This window comes from Protopterus annectens, chromosome 4.part1 (assembly GCF_019279795.1).
Source record: "Protopterus annectens isolate FY-2018-M chromosome 4.part1, PAN1.0, whole genome shotgun sequence".
NCBI lineage: Eukaryota > Metazoa > Chordata > Ceratodontiformes > Protopteridae > Protopterus > Protopterus annectens.
The window spans coordinates 742,549,764-742,574,384 of record NC_056734.1 but is presented as its reverse complement, the minus strand read 5'-3'; the positions used below and the strand labels follow the sequence as shown (position 1 = coordinate 742,574,384).

The 24,621-nt window shown below is 37.1% G+C and overlaps 1 protein-coding gene across 1 annotated transcript in view; it reads left to right on the top strand.

Moving 5' to 3' along the window:
• The window catches only part of LOC122801036 (thyroglobulin-like), a 134,513-nt gene extending 116,455 nt beyond the window's left edge, over nucleotides 1-18,058 (top strand). The window contains exons 6-8 of the mRNA XM_044070499.1: nucleotides 6,275-6,475; nucleotides 12,428-12,622; nucleotides 17,480-18,058. Of these exons, the coding sequence (XP_043926434.1) occupies nucleotides 6,275-6,475; nucleotides 12,428-12,622; nucleotides 17,480-17,484 (401 nt within the window). The 3' untranslated portion in view covers nucleotides 17,485-18,058. The remainder of the gene's footprint in view (nucleotides 1-6,274; nucleotides 6,476-12,427; nucleotides 12,623-17,479) is intronic.
• The last annotated feature ends 6,563 nt before the right edge of the window (nucleotides 18,059-24,621 follow it).

The following is a 24,621-nucleotide window of genomic DNA, read 5'->3' as shown; positions in this document are numbered from 1 at the left end:
AAACAGACCCACCATCCAAGTATAATGTGGACATCACACCCTATAATCAAACCTACAGACATGTGACATATTTCTTGGGATAGAGTATAAATGGTACATCCACCAGCATGTGGTCACAGTGCTGGCTACTCCCTTGAATGTAACACAAGCACTGGGTATGTGAAGGACATGCACATCAGGGGCCATAATAACTTTATGGTTCCCAGACTTCATCATACCATTAACTGTGTACAGTGTACCCTCCTTCATTTACCTCCCTACATATCTTTCAATGATGAGTAACCAAAGTGTACCACATTTGTCACAGTACACTGTCACACAGTTTATTGGCCATACCTACGTAGTCTTTCTGTGGAATATACATGCTTGTCTGATGGTGCAGAGCAACAATAAGTTCATAGGTGTTCATAGGCAACCACAAGCAACTTTTTAATTCTAGCCATGCATCTAAAATCTCTGACAAGTTCTGATACCCTTGGTAAGTGTAAGCAGGGGCTTGTTAGATGAAACATTTACAAGCAGGGGCCTGAGAGATGAACTATTTACAGGTTGCCTGTGTCCATTAAAGATATAGGGGCCAAACCAGGGATGCATTTTCTGTTCTCCAACCATTTGTCCAAGTTGCACTTGAATTAGGTTAGGGAGGAACTCTGCTTCACATGGATGGGGGAGCCTGTTCCAGAGAAGGGGTAGTCTCTGGGATACACACCTGTCTCTCCAGCAGGTCCTATTTATATCACAAGCAAGGTTAAAGTCTTTAGAATGGGTAATTCTGGTGCTGTTTGTTTTGTGGATGTGTATGCAGGAGGCCCATCAGAGTGGAATCTGACAATGCCCTGTATGCCAGACATAGATCTCTCCTCAAAAGTATGTAGGAGATAGAATACAGGGATAGGACCTTGAGGAGGTCTGCACAGGACATGTTAATTATGCCCTGTATTATTTTAGTGAGGAACTTCTGTGGACATTCTAGCTGTTGGATATGCCTGGTTAGATACATATCAAAGGGGGCATAGTGCTCAATGATAGGTCTGATGAATGTGGAATACAATGGAACAATGCCTTCCTTGGACCTAAATGCCATACCTCTGTTTATAAGTTGCACAACATAGAATAATTTCCTCACTACTGTAGACATGTGATGGTCAAAGGCTAGATTAATGTCTATGTGTGTGTCCATAACTACTGGGTCAACTCTAAGGAGTGTGTTGTCAATATGATAGTTACCAGGGGTAGATGATTTCCTGATGAATACTATTATGCATTTCTTGTCATTTAGTTTTAGTCCATGGTTCTGACACCAGTTGTTTGTCTGTATCAGCCCTTCCTGAAGAACATTTGTGTCAGTGTGAGATTCAATGGCAGTTCCTAATTTGCAATCATCTGCAAATGCAGTCAGCTAGAGACCATTGCATTGGCCTTGACTTCAGAGACGTAAGTGCCAAAAAGGAGTGGTCTAAGGACAGATCCCAGAGGGACTTCACTTCTGACTGACTTCTGTGTAGAGGTGGACTCCACAATTCTAACTTCATGGGTCCTGTCTATGAGCCAGTTGGCTATCCACTGGGCGATATACAGGTTTGTACCTAACCTCTTGAGTATATCAAATGCCTTGGCCAGGTGAAGGTAGGCAGTGTGAATTATTTTACCCTCATCCATCACTTTGGTGACCTTCTCAAAGAAGTTCACCCAGGGTGAGTAAGCATGCCCTTGACGAAACAAAACTGGGTTGGTTCCAGTGTCTGAAAGTTTACTATATCACTACTGATCATTTCCATGATAATTCTTTCATTGCTTTACATATAAGAACAGTGAGCCTTACATGTTTGTAGTTTTCAGGGTCTGTAGATGGCCATCTTTGTGCAGAGGGATGACTGTTGCTGTTCTCCATTCATGAGGCATGAAACCTGTTTGGAGGCTACAGTTAAAAAACAATTCCAGAGTGCCTGATTGGTCATGTCTCATGTTATTTAGATGACATCCTGGGATATTGTCTGTGCCCATTGATGCATTGTTCTTGGCCTTAGAGAGTTGTTATACCAGATGCATGTGTGCTACCTGTTAAGCTTATGCACACACTGCAAACATGGGTGTTTGACAACATTAATGGCATGTATATCATTTGTCACTGTGTGAACTATTTCATAGATACATGCCATGCACACAAGGCAGGTAGCCTGTATTGACCATACTGTCACATACAGGTATAGCAGTGTCCCTCCTAACACCTCCTGCAGACATCACAGTACCAGGACAGTGTGTTTGGTTACTCTCATAGACTGTGGATGTATCATAATAGTTGTTCAGTGTGTGTGTGTGTGTGTGTGTGTGTGTGTGTGTGTGTGTGTGTGTGTGTGTGTGTGTGTGTGTGTGTGTGTGCAGGCTCATCTTTTTTCACTCCACATCACATATGTGACATCAGAGACATGGGATTAGTGGTGGTATTATTTTGATATTGCCCATGATTGTGGTTGTTTCTTGTAATGTTTGCCATGATCCTTTACCTGTTGCCACCTTGCTGGAGACCTCTGCTGATAGTACACTCATATTCAGGCAAACCATTTTGTACAGGTACCCTACACCAATTGTATGTCAGATCCCCTGATAGTTGCCCTCTGCATTATTCATGTAAGGATGCTTATCTCGCACAGACATCCTTTCCATTGTTATGTCATGTTGTGCAACAGTTACAGACAACACATTTTCACTATACAGTCCGTACTGTACCATATAGATATGTGCTTGGTGTTGCTGCTATAACCATCTTCCATAGACATGCCATCCTCTGCTGTACATGAAGTAGTTTCACCTGTACTCTTTCCCTATGTTCATTACTACAACTCATTTGTGTGTCCCTATTCAATAGACACACTTTCCCTGAGTGATCATTTTACATGGCAGTCCCATGTCCTGTTACAGATCATTAACACAGCTTTTGTATGCCAGGAATGGGATATCACAATACTCTGCACTATAGGTACACTGTCCTGTACTGTGTTTGGACCATATACTTCACATTCATACCTCTCAACTGTCCAGATATTCCCAGGATGTCCAGATGTTTTTCTTAACAAATATGTGGATTTTACCATATCACTGGGATGATCTCTGGACTGATGTGACTCAGTATTACATACATTTGAGTGCACACCTCTCAACTGTCCTGACCTGTGCAGAATGTCCAGTTTTTGTCTCATATTTGTGATCTTTTCCTCATAACATTTTCTTTTTCCTGACAAATCATTTGCATGTCATTGCAGAGTGCAGTCAGAAACTGACTGACATTTGAGTTTCAAACTTCATGCTCTTCAGAAAGTTCATTATAATATACAGCCTGTATTATTTCTATCAACTTCCTAAGTTTGTCAGTGCAGTATTAAAAATCTGTCCCTATTTCAGTCCCTTTATCCCCCCATTATTATGGCTTTGTCCACATGTGTCACGCTAAGAGGTTGTGAGTGTTACATTCTAACACATTCTTGTGACATTTATACCAAATATGTCCCTATTATTGGTTATTTGTTCTATCATTATGACGGCCTGTATGTAGATATGTTTCACTAACAGAATAATAGCTATTTGTAAAACCCCTGGTGATCATTGTGGCATTGCACACAGATCCTGGCACTGTAGGTGCTCTTCTTACACAGAATTGCTACCCGTATTCTCTTATAAGTTTTAGGGCCAGCAACACTGTTGCTTACACATAGCTTAGGTGTGCCTTGCCTCATTAATATGCATTGGACACTGCTGCATGCCACACACTGTTGTGCAAACACATAAACTCTGTGTAGGCTCTGCGTGGAGATTACCCAGAATTTATTGAATCCTGCAGAATGATTTAAAAATACTATGCAACCATTAAGAAACTGTGTCTAAGCTCAGTGTATTTATTTTATAATTGTTGACCTTGCATAAAAACATTTAATACCCTGGTTTCTTGTCTGAATTTAGCCTTAATTGCCATTTAGATTCATTGCATTCTAAAAAGCTATAATAATTGCCTCTAAAATATCCACTACTATATCATCTAATACAAAAAAGCTGAAATTCCTGAAATTCTCACATTCCAAGGAATGCTTAGCTAAAGCATTACTGAGATTGTGTTTTTAATAGCAGTTAGATGCTCATACACTCATTTTGACAATTTCCATATAGTGATTTCCCACATAACTGTCACAAGATTGGCCTAATGCAATGTATACTTTCCATGTAAAATTACAGTTATATTGACCTCTTGCCCAAAATGTTTTATTAAGATTTTTAATATATACAGATAAAGTGTCCATTAGATACCTAGAACATTTGCAATTATTACATTTGAATGTTCATACTAAATTCCCACTTATCTGCCTTGAATCTTTGGAACTTTCTAACAAAGCTTTAAAATTGTTGCCATCTTTGTATGTGAATATTGATTTATTCCCAAAAATATCTGCCAGATCTTTATTTCATAAAATTATTTTCCAATTTGTGTTGAGAATATCTCAGATCATGGCCGTGTCACATGCTATGGGTAAAGGAAATGCCCCACTGAAAGAATCAAATTCTCAAACTTTTTTTATTTTAATTCATCACATGTTGAATTATTTGGATCAATTTTCAAAAGTGGTTAAGCTTTATCTTGAGACTTGGATTATATCTCAGCTATTATAGTGTCTAAAAAATCACTACATTACCCACTTTCTAAGAATAATTAATTTAGAGCTTGGATATCTGTCCAGCAAACAGCATCATTGCTAGTCATTCTACTTAATCTGATAAAGTGTACACTTATTACATTGAGCTTCATAAACATGGGGCGTTGACTATGTTTATATAAATAATTATTCACAAAAGTTTCCTTTCTTAAACCTAACTCTAAAAATTGTTACTCAAGTTATTAATGTTGTCAAATCAAGAAAATTGACTGATAAACCCTCTGCCACTTAAAGTGAATGTAAGAAAATTTGTTGTCTCATTAAGTTCATTAAAGAAGTGATAGAATTCTTCTAATTCTCCACCCCAATAAAAGACAAATCATCAGTATAACATTTGTAGAAATGTACCTTGTCAAATAATAACTTTTTAAGATAATAATCGTCCAACTGGCCATCATTAAATTAGCAAAAACTGGTGCCACTCTGGAACCCACAACAACCCCTTTCATTTGTTGGGAGTTTCTTTGTCGAAAAACAAAAAAAATGAGTGAACAGTGTTGATAAATATATTACTAAAATATGGAAACTTTAAAATTAGATATGTACTAACATATACTACTATCATACAACTTTATACTACTTAATATAACGTTTCCATCATTTCAGATGCCCAAAGAGCAACAGTTTTTACAAAAAGATGAGATTTTGCAGAACAGCAAATACATACATTCATTGCAAAGAGTTGAGTTTCACTCTGCCACTAAAGCAAAAAATATCTGCTGTAAGACAGTAATTGTTTTTTCTCCACATTAAATTTGTGTTTCACATTCTCAGTCTTCATTTTAAATGACAAGTGAATATAAATTAAAAAAATTTCGTTTCAAATGAAAGGACATTTGGCTTTTTTATTTTTGTTTTTGCAGGATGCAAGTGAAAATAAGGGTATCTTGCAAAAAGAGGTACCACTGTTGCTCATAATTTCTGGAGCTTTGTATAATCTGTATAGCTGTGTGAACTGCACTAGTGTCTTTTACTTGAACTGTGGTTTGATGGTTATGAGAAAATATAACACATAAATGCACACATCAACTCTCATGCTCATCCAGTCAATCACACCCCCTAAACACACACACACACACACACACACACACACACACACACACACACACACACACACACACACACACACACACACACACACACACACACTGGTAGGTACAGATAGCTTACTGCAGAAAACTTAATAGTTTATTGACTAACTTTGCAGTAGCTCCACATTTTAACATTTTCATAGTCTATAGTAGAAAAATATTGGTCTGCACCACAGCAGAAATGTTTTCGCATGCACGAGAAGTGAAACTTCTGTATTCATTGCTCATTCCTATTTTACTGCATTTCCATTGGACTTGCCTGTGTACAGCAACCCAGCACAAAGAGAATAACGGGATAATGACAGATGTTGCCCAGACTTGAGGCTGTAGAATATATTTTAATAAAGCTGCAGGGATTTCTAATTTTATAAAGAGCACAATATCAAAAGTAGTCTCTGAACATGTTCACTTTGGATTGCAAACCTGCACTAAGATTAAACTCTTGTTTACAGTAATTAATTACTTGCCTCTTTGCATTGAAAGGAGTTGGCAATCTGACAAAGTGTGAAAAAGAAGCAGAAAGTGTACCATTTGGAATTGTGGGTGCATACATGCCACAATGCAATGAACATGGACACTATGAACCAATACAGTGCCACAGTAGCACAGGGTACTGCTGGTGTGCGACACAGAACGGCACAAAAATCCCTGGAACTGAGATACGTGGAACACCAAAGTGTGATGGTAAGAAAAAAGGATTATTAAATGTACCTAATGCAGTAAACAGTCTTGGTAGTATTCATGGATAAGAAGTATGTAGATGATCCATTGTATGATTATTCAGTTTTATGTGGTCTTTTGTATTTTATTGCTGTTTAGTTTTCTGCTCTCTTTCTACTTGGAGAAAGAACTTTTGGGTTTCACCATATGTTGAACATCTGGCAGTCTTAGTATAATTTCCACATATTAATGGAGCAGTACCTACTGTCCTTTAGCAGGGCTTAGTTAATGACAGAATATTATTTATGGTGTATAATAATGGGTGAAACAGTTTTAAAATAAGAAGGCTTCATGAAGCTGGGGACAATCATGTATGGGGATGAGATGTATAGTGATGTCTCACTCTGTCAGAGACAAACAGAGAGAAAGACACAAACACACACATACATGTTCACACGCACACATGAACCCATGCACAAATGCACATATTCACTTGTGCACAAATACATACATGCATACATGCACTCAGTCATGTGTACGTGCACATACACACAAAGCCAAAAACACACCATCACCTACACACACACAGACACACACACACTCGCTCTTGTGTATGCATGCATGCTTGTGCACAAACACACACACACACACACACACACACACACACACACATGCATAGATATACATGCAGACCCACAAACACACACAGGCACACACACACACACACACACACACACACACACACACACACACACACACACACACACACACACGCACACTTGCAGCGACACATATGCAGACATGCATAGACACTGTAGTATTATTAGTTATAAGTGCAGCTCAAAGCTTCTTGGGAAAAATCTTAGGTGGATATACCAAAACAGCTGCACTGATGGCTAATTGTTTTACTTAAAAGCAGTCAGTAGATCACAAGCCTTCAACACTTCACGTTTGTGCAGTTTAAATGTGGAAGAATATTCAATTCTTTACTTATTTAATTCTAGATTGCAGAGGCCTATCCCTGTTTGAGGAACATTGCTATGAATAAATTATTGAATATAAACTATTTTTGATGGTCTTTCACATTTTATTGAGAATTTTTGAGAAGTTGTTTCATAATCTGCTTCCTATATATGTTTTAATTGTGAAATCAGACAGGCTAATAACTACACTAATAACTGCAATTAAATCAATATATTTCTTGCGAACACCTTTAACTGTATTAAATAAATATAATATAATAGATGGTAGTCACCACACTGGCATAATTCTTTGCAATACACTATCTAAAAATTAATATCTTCTTGATTATAAACACAAATTAAATTAAAACATCAGTCAAGAGCTTTGGTTGCTTTATTATTTTTGTGCTTTGGTTCTGAGCCCATTCCTTATATAAATGACACATTTTCCAAAAGGACCACAATCTTCCTTCCAGTCTCTAGTTTCCATTCAGAAGGCAGTGTGATCAATTAACTGGCCCTTCTGCCAAAACAATGTGTGAAGACACAGCAAAGGGTATTGTATCTCTAACTCCCTCATCCTCATATTTAAACAATAATGCATCTTATAGTTTCACTCGTTCAAAGTGTTAGTGGGTTAACACTCTATAAAATAATTTGATAGCATATTCATATTTAATTAAAAATAAAACCATAAATATTGTAAATAATTACACTCATACATATGCTAGATGCAATTATTATACAATTCTCTCCCACTCTCTTCCATTTTCAATTTCAGTTTTCTTTTTTTCTCGACTTTCCTTCTGCATAACCCATTGCTTAAAATAACTTAATTTGACACAATTTATTTCAAAATGCACATATTTAAATGAAAGCATTCACTCCTTAGGACTACATAATCACTTTTCCAAAATGCTCATCCCTGCACCCTGAGAAGCAGGCAATAAATTAGACTAGAAGAAACAATGAAGAATGATATTCTACAGACATTTTTATTAGAACTCAGGGGCTATTTTCTCATTTCTTTATAAAGAAACTATTTACTAACTAATGTTTCATGTGCACAGACCCTCAAAATGCATTCTTACCTTAACCTTTAAATAACATAAAAATCCATTTGTTTTTGGAATTAGTGTGTTCAGTCATTGTTTTACAAAATACGTGAATAATGTCATTACTTTATTTTATTTTTAAAACACTTGTGACTTTTCTAAACTGAAACATTTACATCATATTTCACAGCACATGATGTTCAGACAAAGTGCCAGAGAGAGGCAGCAAGAGTGAAACCAATGCCTGGAGCTTACATTCCTCAGTGTGATGAGAAGGGGGATTATCAGCCAAAACAGTGTCATGGCAGCACTGGGCTTTGTTGGTGTGTGAGCAGGCATGGAGAGATGTCAGGCACTAAACAAAGGGGAGAACTGAAATGTGAAGATAAAGTTCTGCTTCAGTCCTTCTGAGTTGTACATACAGAGCTCTGGGATTTACCATGCAGAGATTTGGGATTTATCATGTCCCCTGTATCTTATGACCCTCTTCAGTAATGCACACTGTTAGCAATTTATTTCTTTGTTGCTTCATTAACTGGGCATGGAGATTTATCAAGCAAATCCTTACCAGCCATAACCAAAGGTGTTAACCAGACAGAACAGCGTTAAAGGCCTTGTACTTAGAATTAAATTGTATATCTATGGCATTACTTTTTTCTCATTTCTTCTAATCTAGACCTCTCTATTGACTCAGATCTGTAACAAAAAGAAAAATACACATGTAGCCCCTTAGAAATAGTCCTATGTTCTTTCTCATCCTTTAAAATCATAGGCTTCAACTTCCATAAACGAAACAGAAATGTTGCCAACAGATCTAGTAATTCCACTAAAATTTTACAATGGTCAGAAAGGGATTTAGAAATATGAGCACTTTAAAGAACTTTTACCAGTAGTATAGAAAACGTGAACATATCATTAATCCTCTTTGCACTGCTTTATGATGGAGTTAACTAAATATGAGTGTGCAATGTTCTCCAGGTTTCAGAGACCACATATATCCACCAAGAAGTGATCCATTGCTATGATTTTCTTGGGAGACTTATTATGGTTTATTGGAATCCTATCCTTCTGTGGATGCAGTACAGAGTCAAAGTCACCCATGATCAGAAGGTTATGCAGTCTATTTAAAATTTTATCTGACGTAAGAAGGCCTGGAAAGACTGTACCCTATCATCATCAGACACATAAAAGTTGGTTATTATCACTTCCCCTTTACCCATACTTATCAAAATAAGGAGACATTGGTCTTCATTGCCCCTAGAAACTGATAGCAGTTTTCATTGTAAAGTTGATTGACTCTTAATCAGAACCCTCACATTTTGCTGACCTTGGACAACTACCTACTCCCTAATGCTTCCATAAAAACTCTTTGAACATTATCTATTTTAAGCATTGTTTCTTGCAATAGTACTTTGGTAGTGTTAGTCTTTTTTATAAAGGAGAGGCATGCATTTACCTTGGGACAGGTACACATGCCTGAACATTCCAGGAAAATATAGTAACTTTGGGATGTACCTTAAATATGACAATGGATATGACCATGGCATCATTTGATATTTGTATCCCATCCTGTGAAATAGAAATGTTGACCATAGTCAGATCATGATTCATATGCAAATATCCAGTCTTTTAAGAAGAAAAATTCCCTCTCAGAAATTTATTAAGGTAACATGAACCAAGTTTAAGTAATATGACCAAAAAAAATATGCAGTCTTGGCTGTGATCCCAGAAGTGATGGAAAGAAAGCTCTTAACTCACCCTGCCTAAAATAATCTAACCTCCAGCTTGGGGTGGATGTTTTTTAACCAAAATAAACAAATAAAGAAATTCTGGTAATATATCCCACACTTACTGGTAGTCCTAAAAATGTTCAGATTTTTCCCATACTACTATATTCAAACTTATTTTATGTTTGAAATGTCCACATGGCTGTATTATTCTAGTTTTTCATGGTTCTCTGGCATTACATCTGGCGTGATAAAATAAATATCCTCATCTTCTTCCCTTGGTAATTTGTGCAGAAAGGAAAACCTGTTGCCAGGAGAGATGGGGGACCATGAGTATAATTTCCAGCATTCCTGGATGGAAGTGAAGAATCAGCTGGCTGTTGATAATCTTGTGGTTTAAGTATTTTCCCTGCAGGAGGTTTAGATAGTGAGGATGGATTTCCTCTCTCTCATCTTTTCTTATCTCTTTTTCCTTGGGAAACATCTATGCCACACAATTTCAGTCCATGACAGGGAAGTCTTGTGCTGTGCTGATAAGGAGTCAGCAAAAGCATTAGTGTCCTCTAGGTTGCTAAATGGTGTTTATTGGCCAGGATCTGACAACAGTAAAGTAGTTGGAACACATAATGAGAATCTCACCTTTTTTAACTTATGAATAACGGGCATCATAGTTTTCTGTTTCACAAGCAAAGCATTACTGTAAACTGGGTCCAGCCTTACAACAGAGTCTAAAATAAGAAATTTCCCTCCCAGTTCTCTTCCCCTACTTGAAATCATTTCCCTCTCAGTGTAGTCTAAAAATTATATTATGAGGTATCTGGAAAGAACAGAGGATTTAAACCTACTTGAGATTATGTTTGCTCATTCAATAACCAGGGCTGCTTCAATTTTAAGGTTTTAACTAAGTCCCTTCTTTTAAAGTAAACAACATATTCCCATTCCTTGTCTTCTTGAAGCCCAATGACATGCACATTGGTCTGCCTGGTTCTGTTTTCCAAATTGTCTAAATTAAGCTCAAGTTAGTAACATCATGTTTCCAGTGATGAAACTGGAATAGTATGTGATGAATTTAAGTCAGGATGTCTCTCCAGTTCCTGCTGCTGGTTTCTCAACTGCTCCAAACATTTCATCACAGAAGCCTTGTGGTTACCGCTAGCCTCTTTTAGTTGGGCAGTATATTTAACACTGTCTGTATGAGTGACATTATGTTTACCAAGGCTGCCTTTACTTCAGCAGATAAGGGTGCACAGCCCGCTGTCTCATCTACCATCATACCAGCCCTGGCACAGTCATGTGGGTTCAGTGTAAAATCCAACTGCTCAAATTGCTATTTCTGACAGCATGCAATACACTGAGATTCTAAAAAGGCTATAATGAAGAAAACTACATAAAGTACTATCAATAAATAAATAAATAAAATAGGGTATGAGCATTATAGAAGTGCTGGGAGGATTGGCGATACGTTAGAAAGTGTCCATCTCTGTGGACAGTCCTGAGCACACCCCCAGCTATTCTGATATTCTTTGTGTTATCAGTCAGACAGTATATTAACCAAATATTTTCTGAAAGACCAATGTATATTAGTCTGCAGCTGATCTTAAGTGTATTTTGAAGCATGCATGAACATGGTTACATGACAACTAACCAAGTAACACCAATTCAAAACTAATGCTTGCATTTCATTTTATTTAAGAAAAACAATTTAAGTTTCAAAGTAAGTTTAAAAAGTAAGATACCCCCCCAAAAAAGCTGAGCATAAATTTAGAATATGATTAAAACTGTAGATTCAGTAACTAAAGTCAAAATGGAAAGAACCTGGGATTTTCTTTGAAATTTAAGACAAAATGAAAATACAGGACAATGAGTTTTTTTTAATTTATATTCTATTTATTTAATTATTTATTTATTTAATTACTCTTCATTGACCAAGTTGGTTCACTAGACCAATGTCCCCTTCTCTGGTGAGACCTGAAGTAGTATTCATACTATATATTTGAGAATTGCATTTTGTTATGAATTCATGTGTAAAAATATATACATGAACAGAAGAAATAGATATATTTAGCCACATACATGTAATGAGAAACTTATAATATATTACAGATTAGTCATATGATATAATATTTGAATAAATGCACCACTTTTGTTTATAGACTTTTGAACTAAGGTTTGGAAAAATCATATTTTTACGTCTGAGTAACAGGTTGAAATATGCTCGCATTTTCTTAACAGAGCACGCTCAGACAAAGTGTCAGAAGGAAGCAGCAAGTATAACCCCGATGCCAGGAGCCTTCATTCCACAATGTGATGAAGAAGGTGCTTATCTTCCCAAGCAGTGCCATGGTAGTACTGGGTTCTGTTGGTGTGTTGATCATTTGGGACAAAAGTTGTTAGGGACAGAACAGCGTGGAAAAGTTACATGTAAAAGTAAGTTTTCTTTTTTTCTTCAATAATTTTTAGAAACACAAAAAACACATATTTGTATTTTAAAAGTGCGTGTTCTATGATTATAGGTTGAAACATGTGCATGCTACTGGTAGGTTATAATCACAATGTTTTTCTTGCAACTACAAACTAAAGTGAAAAAGAAATCCCTGCATGAAGGGCAGCTTTGCTATAGAGAAAATACATGTCTTAGTCTAAAGGCAGTCGAATGAAAACATTTTCCTCAAGAACCATGTTGCACAAAAGTAGTGGCACTGATAATTTGAAACAAAGTCTTTTTTTCTGCAGGGAGATAAGTCTGTACATACCACAGTGCTGACACCTCAACTATATGTACCCGAAAATAAGATAATGACCTCTGAAGTTGCTGCACCTTAGAGCAAGGGGCAAAAACTTTATTCAGGCAAAGATGTTTCTGCCAAGTGCAAATCTTCAAGCAGCTGACATTTCCACTTCTAAAAAAGACACTGCAGCCTTACTTCCAGAAAGACAGAAAGACAATGATTTGAAGCTTCAGCATTACCCATACAGGGACATACCCAACCACACTTTCTACCTTACTGATTTTGATGGTATGGCATGAATTTGGAGACAAGCTCCTTAAAGCAGGTTTCCCATGAAATAACAGTTATTTCCTTAAAAGGAATATCCCAAAATGGAGAAATTACTAAGCATAAACATGAAAACATGTCTATTGCATTTGTATCAAAGTATAGGCTCAAATTCCAAATATCACTTTAACTTTCATCATGTTGCTTTTACAGTCTCAGGGATGTGCTTAAGCAGGGCATTCAACCAATTTTGTCTGTACATATGACAATGTAAGCAAATGATATTCCAGCAAGCCAGATCATACAACGCCTGAGTACATGTTAACATTAGCAACCTTAAATGGAAAATGTCCATACAATATTTTTTGTTAGTTTCTTTGAAATCTTATTTAACCATGCTGTGGTGTTTTCATGAAATAATTTATCTTACTTTTTTTTTTTTAGGACATCTAAATCTTTCCATTATATGTAGCCTTTCTCTAAAACTAATTCATTTATTCTACCTTATTTCTGTCACCACTATCCCAGTTTTACAACCAGCACTGTAAGTGAAACTGGTAGATTGTTGATGGTTGGATTGAGTGGAATGATTCAGACCATGACAATGTCCATTGCCCAGGAAGGCGAGCTAGGTTTTGGGCAAGCATTCATTTGTTTCTTTTTCTGATCTTGTTCAAAAGTCTAATAATGAATCTAGATGCAGGAGTGGGGGTGGGTGGGTGGGGGGTTGTACACAAAAAGTAAACAAATGTGATAGAGGACTAAGGTTTTATTTGCAAAACAATGTACTGTTGTAAGAACAGGCAGCAGTTAAATATGTAAATAATAAGTTCAAAATAATGAAAATCAATTAAACAGCAGCATGATTTTAAGTGTGTGTAATGATTATGTTATTCCACTACACTGACCACTACTTTTTACCCTATAACCTGAATACTGTCTATATTCCTAATAAAAATTTAGGAATCAAGTGTAGCTGGTTTGTTCTACATCGTGGAATTGGGTGAAAGAAATGTTTTATAAAACAAGTGTTACAGAATATTATTGTTAGACTGTAATACTCTAAGAAAGAAATTTATCAAGAAACAGAAATATGTAGTGCATTTAAATGTACATTTATATATTTTTTTCTGCAGTACTAGTGTATCTGTGTTTTATAATCCTATATAGTATTAAAATGTGTTAAAACTACTAGTATGGGTTAAGAATTCTCTGCTACCAGCACAGTAGACTGCTACAGCACTGGCTGGAAAGGGTCAAAAAGAACTCATTTCTGGTAGGGACAGTTGAGGTTTTTGTGCTTGAGGGTTTGCATTCTCTGCATTCCTACAGTATTCTGGTCTGCCTCCACACTTTAATCTCAAAATATACTAAATATAATGTTATACACTGTCAGAGAAAACAGATTTTTTTTAATTACAGTTTTCTTTTATTCCTGCTTCCTGCAGCAGAGAAGCAAAGCAAATGTTTAAAAACATGGTTAACATTTATAAACTTTAATGAAGTGAATTTCAATAGTTTACTTATTTAGTAAAACAGAAACTTGATGGATTATAGGCCAGATTCAAAAAGGATCAGGGATCAGACTGTCTGCCACACTGCATCATTACCTGAAACCTTAATTATATGTCCACCCCAGAATCTGGAGATTCGTTACACACTACATAATACCTTGCAATATCAGGGTACTGAATGTTTGGAAGTCCCCTATAGCACATATCAGTCAGGGATTTCGGGAAACATGTAGACAGTAAGCTACCCTTTGACCACTACATGTCTACAGTAGTAAGGACATATTTCTATGTTGTGCAACTTACAAACAAAGATATGGCATCTAGGTTTAAGAAGGTCATTGTTCCACTATATTCAGCATTCATTATACCTATCATTGAGTACAGTTCCCATTTTGGAATGTACCTAGCCAGGCACATCCATCAATTGGAATGTCCACAGAGGATTGTCACTGAAATAATACAGGGCATAAGTAACAGCTCCTATGCAGACCACCTCAAGGCTCTGTGCCTGTATTTGTCTCCTATAGGCTGTTGAAGGAGAGATCAATACCTATCATAGGAGGCATTGTTAATCGCCACCCTTATGGACCTCCTACATAGCCACAAAACAAACAGCATAAGAAATATCCATTCTAAAGACTTAAACATCGCATACCATACACATAGGACCTGCTAGAGAGGCATGTATGTAACCCAGAAACTACCCCTTCTCTGGAGTAGACACCCCATCCATGTTAAACAGAAACCCTCCCAAACCCATTTTTGGTATAACTTAGACAACTGGATGGAGAACCGGAAATTCCTACCTGGTTTGACATCCATGTCTTTAACGGACAGAGGCAGCCTGTAAATGGTTCATCTCCCAGGCCCTGCTTACACTGTTTGTGTGTGTGTGTGTGTGTGTGTGTGTGTGTGTGTGTGTGTGTGTGTGTGTGTGTGTGTGTGTGTGTGTGTGTGTGTGAGTGTGTGGGTGTGTGTGTGTGTGAGAGACCTCATGTGCATATGTATATATGTTTGAATGTGTGCAAGTGTGTGAGAGACTGAAAGTGGTGCTCTGCCAACATGATGCATGGGCCACCAGTAGTGACTACCAAAGGAAAGTGCTGATTTGCACTTGTGATTGTTAACAGTTATTTAGAAACAAGCAAAATTAGCTGATAATTAGGTCTTTCCACATTACAGCTAACCTGTCTCTGAACTGCAATTTCCCATATTGTGTAAATTGTCCCTTTTGGCCAAAGCTGTTACCACCAGCTGTGCAATTTTTTCTGAATTCCAGAGTATATGTAACTTTCTAACCACTCCTTCTGAAACTGTTAGAGGGTTATTTGAGGTTTTAATCGATAATACATGTCAATATTTTTAAGTCTTGGGGTATGTTGTCATGGCTTGCAGAAGTGGCATTCACTGTTTTAGATAAAGCTTCTTGGAATTGCACTAAAGTAAATTTGGGTCAAGGACTGCAGAATCGGGACAGTTTTGTTTGCAGGGAAGATGAAGATCACACTGAATTCTTTGCTTAAGAAACTTAATATTTCTTTGAGATCAGAATGGATAGCATCACTGTGGAACAGTTTATCACTTCAAAAAATTGATGCATACTTCTTAACTTGCTATTGTAATTAAAGAGGGGTATAAATACCTATGGAATTAGTAGCCATTCTGAATTTATAATCAGTTCTGTGTTTTCTGATCACAGATTTAAAGTTTTTTGTGAACGCATTAAAATATTCCCTTATTTTAGGGAATATGGGACATCCCATAGAAAGCTTTGCACTTTCTTCCTGTTGTGATGTGCATTTATATCATAATTCTATCTTACGGATTTGCTTTTAAATGTCCCCACATATTTGAAACTAGTTGTTACTGCTTTGTTTGTACAAATGTTTATGTGAGAGTCCAACTTAGAGATAAAGGTCTTAGCTATACTTGGTAAAAATGTGCAGTAGCAATTATTTAGGTCACTAATGGCTGCAAGAGGGTTACATTTAAGAATTAATTGAAAACTGATGTATTTGTTTGGGGAGTACCAATATCCTTATATACGTAAATCACTAATTTTAATCAGATGTAAAAATGGAAGATTATATCGGTAATAACAGCAAGAACAAGATTCAGGATATTGTGTTTCTTGGTTTGTATGTTTACCAACTGTTGAAGGTAGTTCACATTTACAGTAACAGTCATGCTTAGTGCTTGCATAACAGATGAGCCAGTTTACTGAAAAAATAATTGAAGACACCTAGAATAAATGTCAATAATGGCCATGGTCTGAATGCAGTATAAGACATGGAGAGAGATCTGTAAGTGTCTATGAAGTTGCACTTGATTTTATTTATGGTTGGTTAGATTTCCAAAATTTAAAAAATGTTGTCAATAAGGCTTCTGCTTTAACATGAGGAGGTCACTGATCAAGACTGACATTCCCATATAGCTGACTGAAGGTCTGAATGCATGACAGATTCTAAGCCATGATCACAGGGCTGCATTCATTACATTTAAACTACTTCTGTTACTAAACATATATAAATATGTTTAAATTACAGGACGGCTTCAAAGCACAGGCATGTTTTATTTAAGATTCATAAGCTAACATTGTTAGTGTAAAGTAATACAGCTAAATGTTCCCATTATGTAATCAGATGAAGATTGATTGAGATGAACCATATCAGGTAAACTACATGTAAAACTGCTGTGACAATGCATGCTTAAAAGAGGAAATTGATTTTCTAATAGTAATATGCAATATATTTTACCATGTCTTTTTTCCTCAGGTTAAATTCCATTCCTCCATCCCTTTTAAAAGATTATTAGAACCATGTCTTCAGCTCTTAACTTCTGCATCATCCTCATCATCATCAGGATGCTAAAAGGCGAACTTTGATCTTGTGAAATGGCTGTTATTAAATTAAGTAACTGAAAAGTCCACACTACTAAAGGACATTGAATATTACTTTTTTTCTAATGTGTTCCCTGAATGTATGAGCTGTCACGTTTTCAAATATGCAGAGAATATTTTTAAGTAATTCCATAGACAACCACTATTTAATTTTGCTTTGAAACATGTCACAATATTGCATTTCTTGTTCTTGTACTATATAATTTGTTGACTGGCCCCACATACAATGCATCTAAGGAGATGAAGACGGTGAGATGTAAGTCTACAAACAGTATGTAAAACCTGCTACAAGAGTTCATGTTTAAAGTAACTGACTAATTTTCTAACAACACCACTGCTACTTGGTCTAGGTACCTAAATGCAGCTTTTTGAGAAATAACATTTTAAATAAAATACACTTTAAATAATACATGTTAAATTTATTACACATGTAATAAATTGTGTCTAAATTAAATTGTTACTGAGTCTGAGTATAACTTGCATATTGCAACCACTTTTACGACTAATGATTTTTGCCTCTTGTTCTGAGAAATGGAACAACAACAATGGTAGATTAGCTCTTTGATATACATAATTTCGTTTATGTTGATTTAGTCAGTTTCTATAGTAAAATATGATACTGTTAGAGCTACAAAGATGTGAGGGTATCTGCCTATCTTTTTCATTAAGAAGATTAACCACAGGCAGAAATGGCATGATGGGTAAAAAATACAGATTTTTGTTAAATGGGTAAGAATTGACATGTTGCAGAGATGTCCTTCAAAGTAACAGAAACACAGCTTTATTGAAGGAGATCAAAGGTGGAATCCAGTAACATTGCAATGATGGTTAACAGTTGCCCAACATCAGTGAAGGGGAAGAAATGGAAGGAACCAACACAGGCATGGCACTCAATGACAGTATCATTGTAGCCAAAAGTGGTAGAAACCCAGCAGAAAAGATGATATCAACAGGTGAGATCCAGAAGAAATATGACCATTCAGTTTTTGCTTTCCCATCTTTCTGAATTTAACACTAACAAAAAAAATAAATTAAAAAAAAATAAATAAATAAAACAATAAAGGGACACACAATTGGGTGTATTCAGTAAACTCCATGTAGGATCCATGCAGAGCCTATATGAAGTGTATTCACGCATGCAATACTGCATATTGCGTTTCATTGCACAGCTTCGCACCATGAATATTAATGATGTGGGGTGTGCATAAGTCAGTGTTCACAGTTTGCCCCAGTGTTACTCACTGCAAAACCTGTATACTGAATGTGTATCATTCAACACAACCTGTTAGTGCCAGTAATGTGGACAAACAGTATACTAATGAGAGGTCAAAGGGCAAGCATACATTTTCTGAAATATATGAATTATAGAACAGAATTGCATGTCATTATATATTGACTGCAATCTTCAGTGATTTCACAATAAAGCATATATTTTACAAGGACCAGACCAAAAATTTGATGCAAATATCTGGACATTCTGCAAAACAGTGCACAGTCAGCCTTTTGTGTTTTAATTTCTTTTTTTTTTTCTTGCCAGTGTTTATGAGATGCGCCACTTGGCATAAGCATATTTAGCTGTACTCACTTTGTTTTCAAAAACCGCAGCAGTACACAAACTAGAGGAATGGACCACCCAGTTTTTATAGACAGCCACAGATATGGACTGGATGCATTCAATTAATAAACTTGTGCATCTTGCAAACATGCTAAGCTGTGTTGCGCTATGATTAAAATCGAGAACCTTACAAGAACTACTAAGATAGCAGATATAATCTCACTAATCCCATGGCAGCAGGTGTTAAGTGTAGGTGTGGAGTGCATATGGTCCAGGGTTCTAATACAGGGTGTGCAAATTTTGTTTTACTCTTGAGAGATTGCAGATTATAGTAATTAAGTGCAATATACACAACAATTTTCTCAGCCTTCTTGTTGCAACAGCTGTACATGCATGAGAACAATAGACATGGTACAGCTTTTAACTCTGAGAAGTAGTCTCTGCAAGTGATTCTTATACATCTGTGTAGCACCCTCAGTCTTACATTCCTTGATCCAATAGTCTAGGGTATCCATCTTCCTCATCCTGAAGTCTCTCTAGTGGTTCTTACAATATTCACCAGTGCTGGGGATACCAGTAGCACTGGTCAGAGCCTGGGCAAGACTATTCCATGCCTCTGCCTTGTAATGCAAACCACAATACTCTTTCTGCAACAGCCTGGGCCCATGTTTACTCACTAAGCATTCAACAAACACTTTGGACTCTTGGACACCCCATCACTGAGCACAAAATCTCAAAACCTCTTCAGAAATGTCAGCCATGCCTAGCACAGATCAAGACCAATGTAGAATGATGTTTTCCAACAAATTGCAGGTATCACACTTAATGAGAGTGCAGAATTTGTGGACTTGCAACATTTGAAAGTGTTGTGCATTGCTTAGAATCATGTAAACACGTTGGGCAAAAGTGCACACTGCTGGGAAAGATGTTTGCGTGATGGCCAGTAGTATTAATTGAATGTATCTGGTGTATGTTTCTGGTTGTCTGGGTTCATTATGCTACCTGGGTGGCCCATTTGTCTGATTTGTGCAGTGCAGCTGTATGCTAAAACAAAATGCACTTAGCACAAGTCGTTTGTGCTAAGTGACGCATTGTGCAAATATGCACAAAAAAAAAAAGTATAAAACATGGAGAATTAGATAAAATGTAGATAATCAATCTATGACATACAGAGTAGAATCCATTTGTACAACAGACATATGACTACATAGATGATCCCAACTCTCACTGCAATGCAGTGTCACAAAACAGCAGGGAAGACTTATCCGTCTTTGCCGCACAAACATCTTTGCAGCAAATACATGACGTAATTCCTCAAACAACCAAGTTCAACTGAATGTACACTACTATCAAGGCATGACCTGTTATTTGCAAATGCATTCTATGTAATATATTTGGATGTAGTGCACTTACTGATTAAACAATCTGCTATGATTACTGCTTGCAAATATTCAGCTGTATCCTACATTTCTGTGTTTCTCGGTCATTCATCAGTTATCTGAACAGTACACAGAGACATGTAGTGTGTAAGCCAGTATATATCATTTACCCTAAAATGTGTGAGGATATTTACTGGGGACACTATGATATGCAGTTGCTATCAAATTAATTTCTGGTTGGATGGCACAAACAAGCATAGACTGCTGTTTTGAGGGAACAAATCTTTGTTTCTGTCATGGCACATGCAAGAGAATAATGTTCTTTTGAAGTGGGTGGACCGAGGCTGAGCTACTATTATGGCAAGGAAGCAGGTGTAGACTGCAGATGGTCCTGGGTTCTAATACAGGAAATTTAGTTCTACTCTAGTGAGATTGCAGATTATAGCAATTAAGTACAACATACAGAACTGTTTTTTCAACCTTTTTTGGCAATAGCTGTAAGAGCATGAGAACAATAGACACGGTACATTTGACTAGCACATTTAGACAAGTGTCTGTATACCAAATAATCTAGAAATTGCAATGCTTGCCACTGTTATGCATCTCTTAACATTGTGCAAACATGGTGCTCAGCATTGTGCACACTTGCCTACCATGTTTGTGTGATGGTAAGTGATGCACAATGTTTTCAAAATTTTTTTTATTTCTTTATTTTTTTGCTTTTCCCACAGCACAGCAGGGTAGGACTGTCTCATCAGATCCACTTGCACTCACTTCATTGGCTACAGTGTTGCTGCCTAGCACATCTGGTGCAGAACCTGGTAGCACCACCCCTGCTGCCCCTGCCATACATGGCCCCTGAACTAGTCCTGCCTTAGAAGATAATACTGTGGCTCCCTCCAGGATCAGTGAGTTTATCACCCATGATGAACTGTCAGGATGGTGCGTAGGATTGTGCATTTCACTGTTGGCACATGTCTACTCCTGATGGATCACCTGCTCTCCATCCTCCTGCAGAGCACCCATAGGAGGCATAGACATTAGGCACTGTAGCCAGTGGCACAGTGATGTGACAGTAATGCCAGTCTGCTATGTGAGGACAAGATTTTCACTGTTAACCACCTTGGTGTGCATGGGACTGAGATTTCCCACCCTCTCTCCATCCTTGGTGTTTACCCACCTCATGTGTCCTTTACTCTCCCTATCCCTTGTCTTGTTTGTCTTATCTGTCTGCAATTGCTTCCTCACCTGCCCAACTTCCCTCACCCAGACATTCTAACAGCCCTTACCCAACATTTCACTCTCCCTCAAAAAAGAGCAACTGTCCCACAAAAAATCATCCCATACATAGCTCTCCATTTTGCACATGTATCTTTATGACACACATGATTCTTTCAAATTCTCTATATGACAGATTGTGTTGTGGTCACATCTCTCTCTGCATGTGACAGTCCAAAATCAGCCAGATTTTTGCATATATTCCTCCCCATTTCACCACTTTCCTGACTTCCCCATTTCTTTTCTTCAAATAATTATTACTCAGTAACGTGTGGTGCACAACAATGTGAAGCAATTGTTTAAAGTATTAATAAAATATTTAAATTATTGTACACACTTGTAAAATAATTACTTCTACCCATCTTCAAACCCAGTGCCATCTGCCTCCAGCAACAATGCATTAACATTTGCTGCAACAGAGTTAGTTAGCTTCAGATGTATTTAATAAATTCAATAATAAGTGACACAGTTTAAGAAAGATTTCACTTGTACTTCCCCATGCGTGCTACCCATGCAATTAATGCTGTATCTTCTTCATTAAATTTCCTTGAAGCAGCATTGTGCAATCCCCTGTAATGTTTTCTAGAGCATTATTGCATGATACTCATTTAGTCCTGTACAGCAGTAGTTTGAGAATTTGCACAATACAGAGCATTGAGAAGCATCAATAAACAATGCTACTAACAGAATACTTTAATATATGTTACCTGTGGCTAAACCACTTGCCACAAAAAAGGAACTTATCACTGCATTAAGTGCACTCATTCTGGCAGCCAGAGATTCAGTTAACTAGCAGGCATTTACAACAGCAGTTAAGTCTACCATTTGCTATACAGTCTCTAAAATATACCTACTAATCAAATGAGTCTGTAACACCACCTGTTAATGCAATTATACATGTATATTTTTGTTCAGATGGTACTTGATGCTGACTTTCAGCACCAGACCACACATTTCCTAACCTTTCATTATGCAGCTGCTCATAAATTCCATTAAAAACACTCAATGTCCATAGTTTTACTGACTCTTTCCATGATTTTACCTTTAACTCCTGTCATCCATGCCCTTTTCATCTGCTCTTTAAGCCCTCCTACACATTTAGTCTGTTGCCCACCATTAACCTCCTTTCCACCTCTGCCTATATTTCTGATTTCTTATGCCATCAAAAGAGCATTATGCATACCAGTCTTGCTAATATTTAGCTTTCTAAGCCTTATAAGAACTTTCTTATTGTCATACCTACACAGCTGTTCGATGTGTATAGTCTCAAAATCATACAACCAATGGTTGCAAGTATCCGTTCTCCTGCATAAGTCATTGAAATGATGCCTACATTGCTCTCCAGTGCATGGGATACCAGTGGAACTAGATACAGACTCCTGACTATTCCATGCCTCACACTTGTACTTGGAGTCAGAATAGTTCCGCTGCAGAAGCCTTTGGCTGTGGTGCTTTACCAGAAGTCCAATACATACTCTGGACTTGTGGACACCCCATCTCTCTGCCCTAAACTTGGCACCTTCCTTTTCAATGCAAGCCATATCTACCAGTTGGACAAGAGCAATGGAAATTGATGCTTTCTTGCCAATTCCATTTATCACATTTACTGGTAGTGTGCAAACCTGAGCAACAATGCCAACTGCGTTTGAACAATATTAAGCAGTGTGCAGCAGTATCAAGCAGGAAAAACATGAAATAACTATAACTGGAAGGTTAATCTGACACTTGACCTTAGTTTGAAGGGTGTCTGCTAATGTAGCCTGGAAATATGTATTGAAAATTGGAAGGTGACTGCTAGATGAGTTAAGTTTGCAGATATGCACCCGGGGAATACAAGTAATGACCTGACACATTTTTTGTCTTTATACACTGAGGAAAATTGATTTTTACAGTGTGGGATTCAAAATTTATGCATAAGGGACAAAACATTTTCTTCTACAGTGTTGATTTTCCATCTCTGCTACAGCTGGAGTGCTGTTCAGACATAGTCAGGGCACATACATAATTACAGGTAACAATTTGAGCTGTTACACATGTATGTGTGTAACCTGACAAGGTTATTGGATATAAATCCAGTTGTGTATACAACATAGGTAATTATGAAGGCCATGCAAGTCCAGATAGCAGAATTATACTTACAGAAATATGGTAGACAGTATATTCTCAGTCATACATGTGAAAACACAATAATGGTGTCTAATCCCTCATACATATAATTCATATCAGCTCCTCTATCTAAAGTATTATAGGTGAGAGTGAATATAATGGGAAGTGGAACAACAGTAAAAGTGTATGGAATATCCTGTATTAGAACCCAGTAGCATGTATATGACAGCTCTATACTTACACCTGTTGCCACAAGAAGGTTGAAATGACACTTGTCTATTTTTCGGTTCATTGCTATAAACTGCACTGTCACAACAGTATAAAAGGTTGTGCACCCTGTACTAGAAACCAGGACCATCTGTACTCCAACCCAACACTTACACCTGCTGCCACAGGACTAGTTACATGACATTCCTTAATTTCCTAAACATTCATAAGGTTTCTGTGTTAACAGCCATGCAATGCCACTTAGTGGGTTTGCATGGTGTCCAACAGAATTAGTTGAATGTATCCAGTTTCAGATATTGGCTGTCTGAGTCATGTTTGTAAGTGGTTGATGGTTGCAGCTGCTGGGGAACCTTGCTAACTGCTGCACAACACTGCTAAGAGCAGTTCCATGATGGAAAACATAAATTGCAACAATGTATTGTTTTTGACCTTTACCCTTTTACAAACACCCTGTTTGCAGGTGTTCTGCAT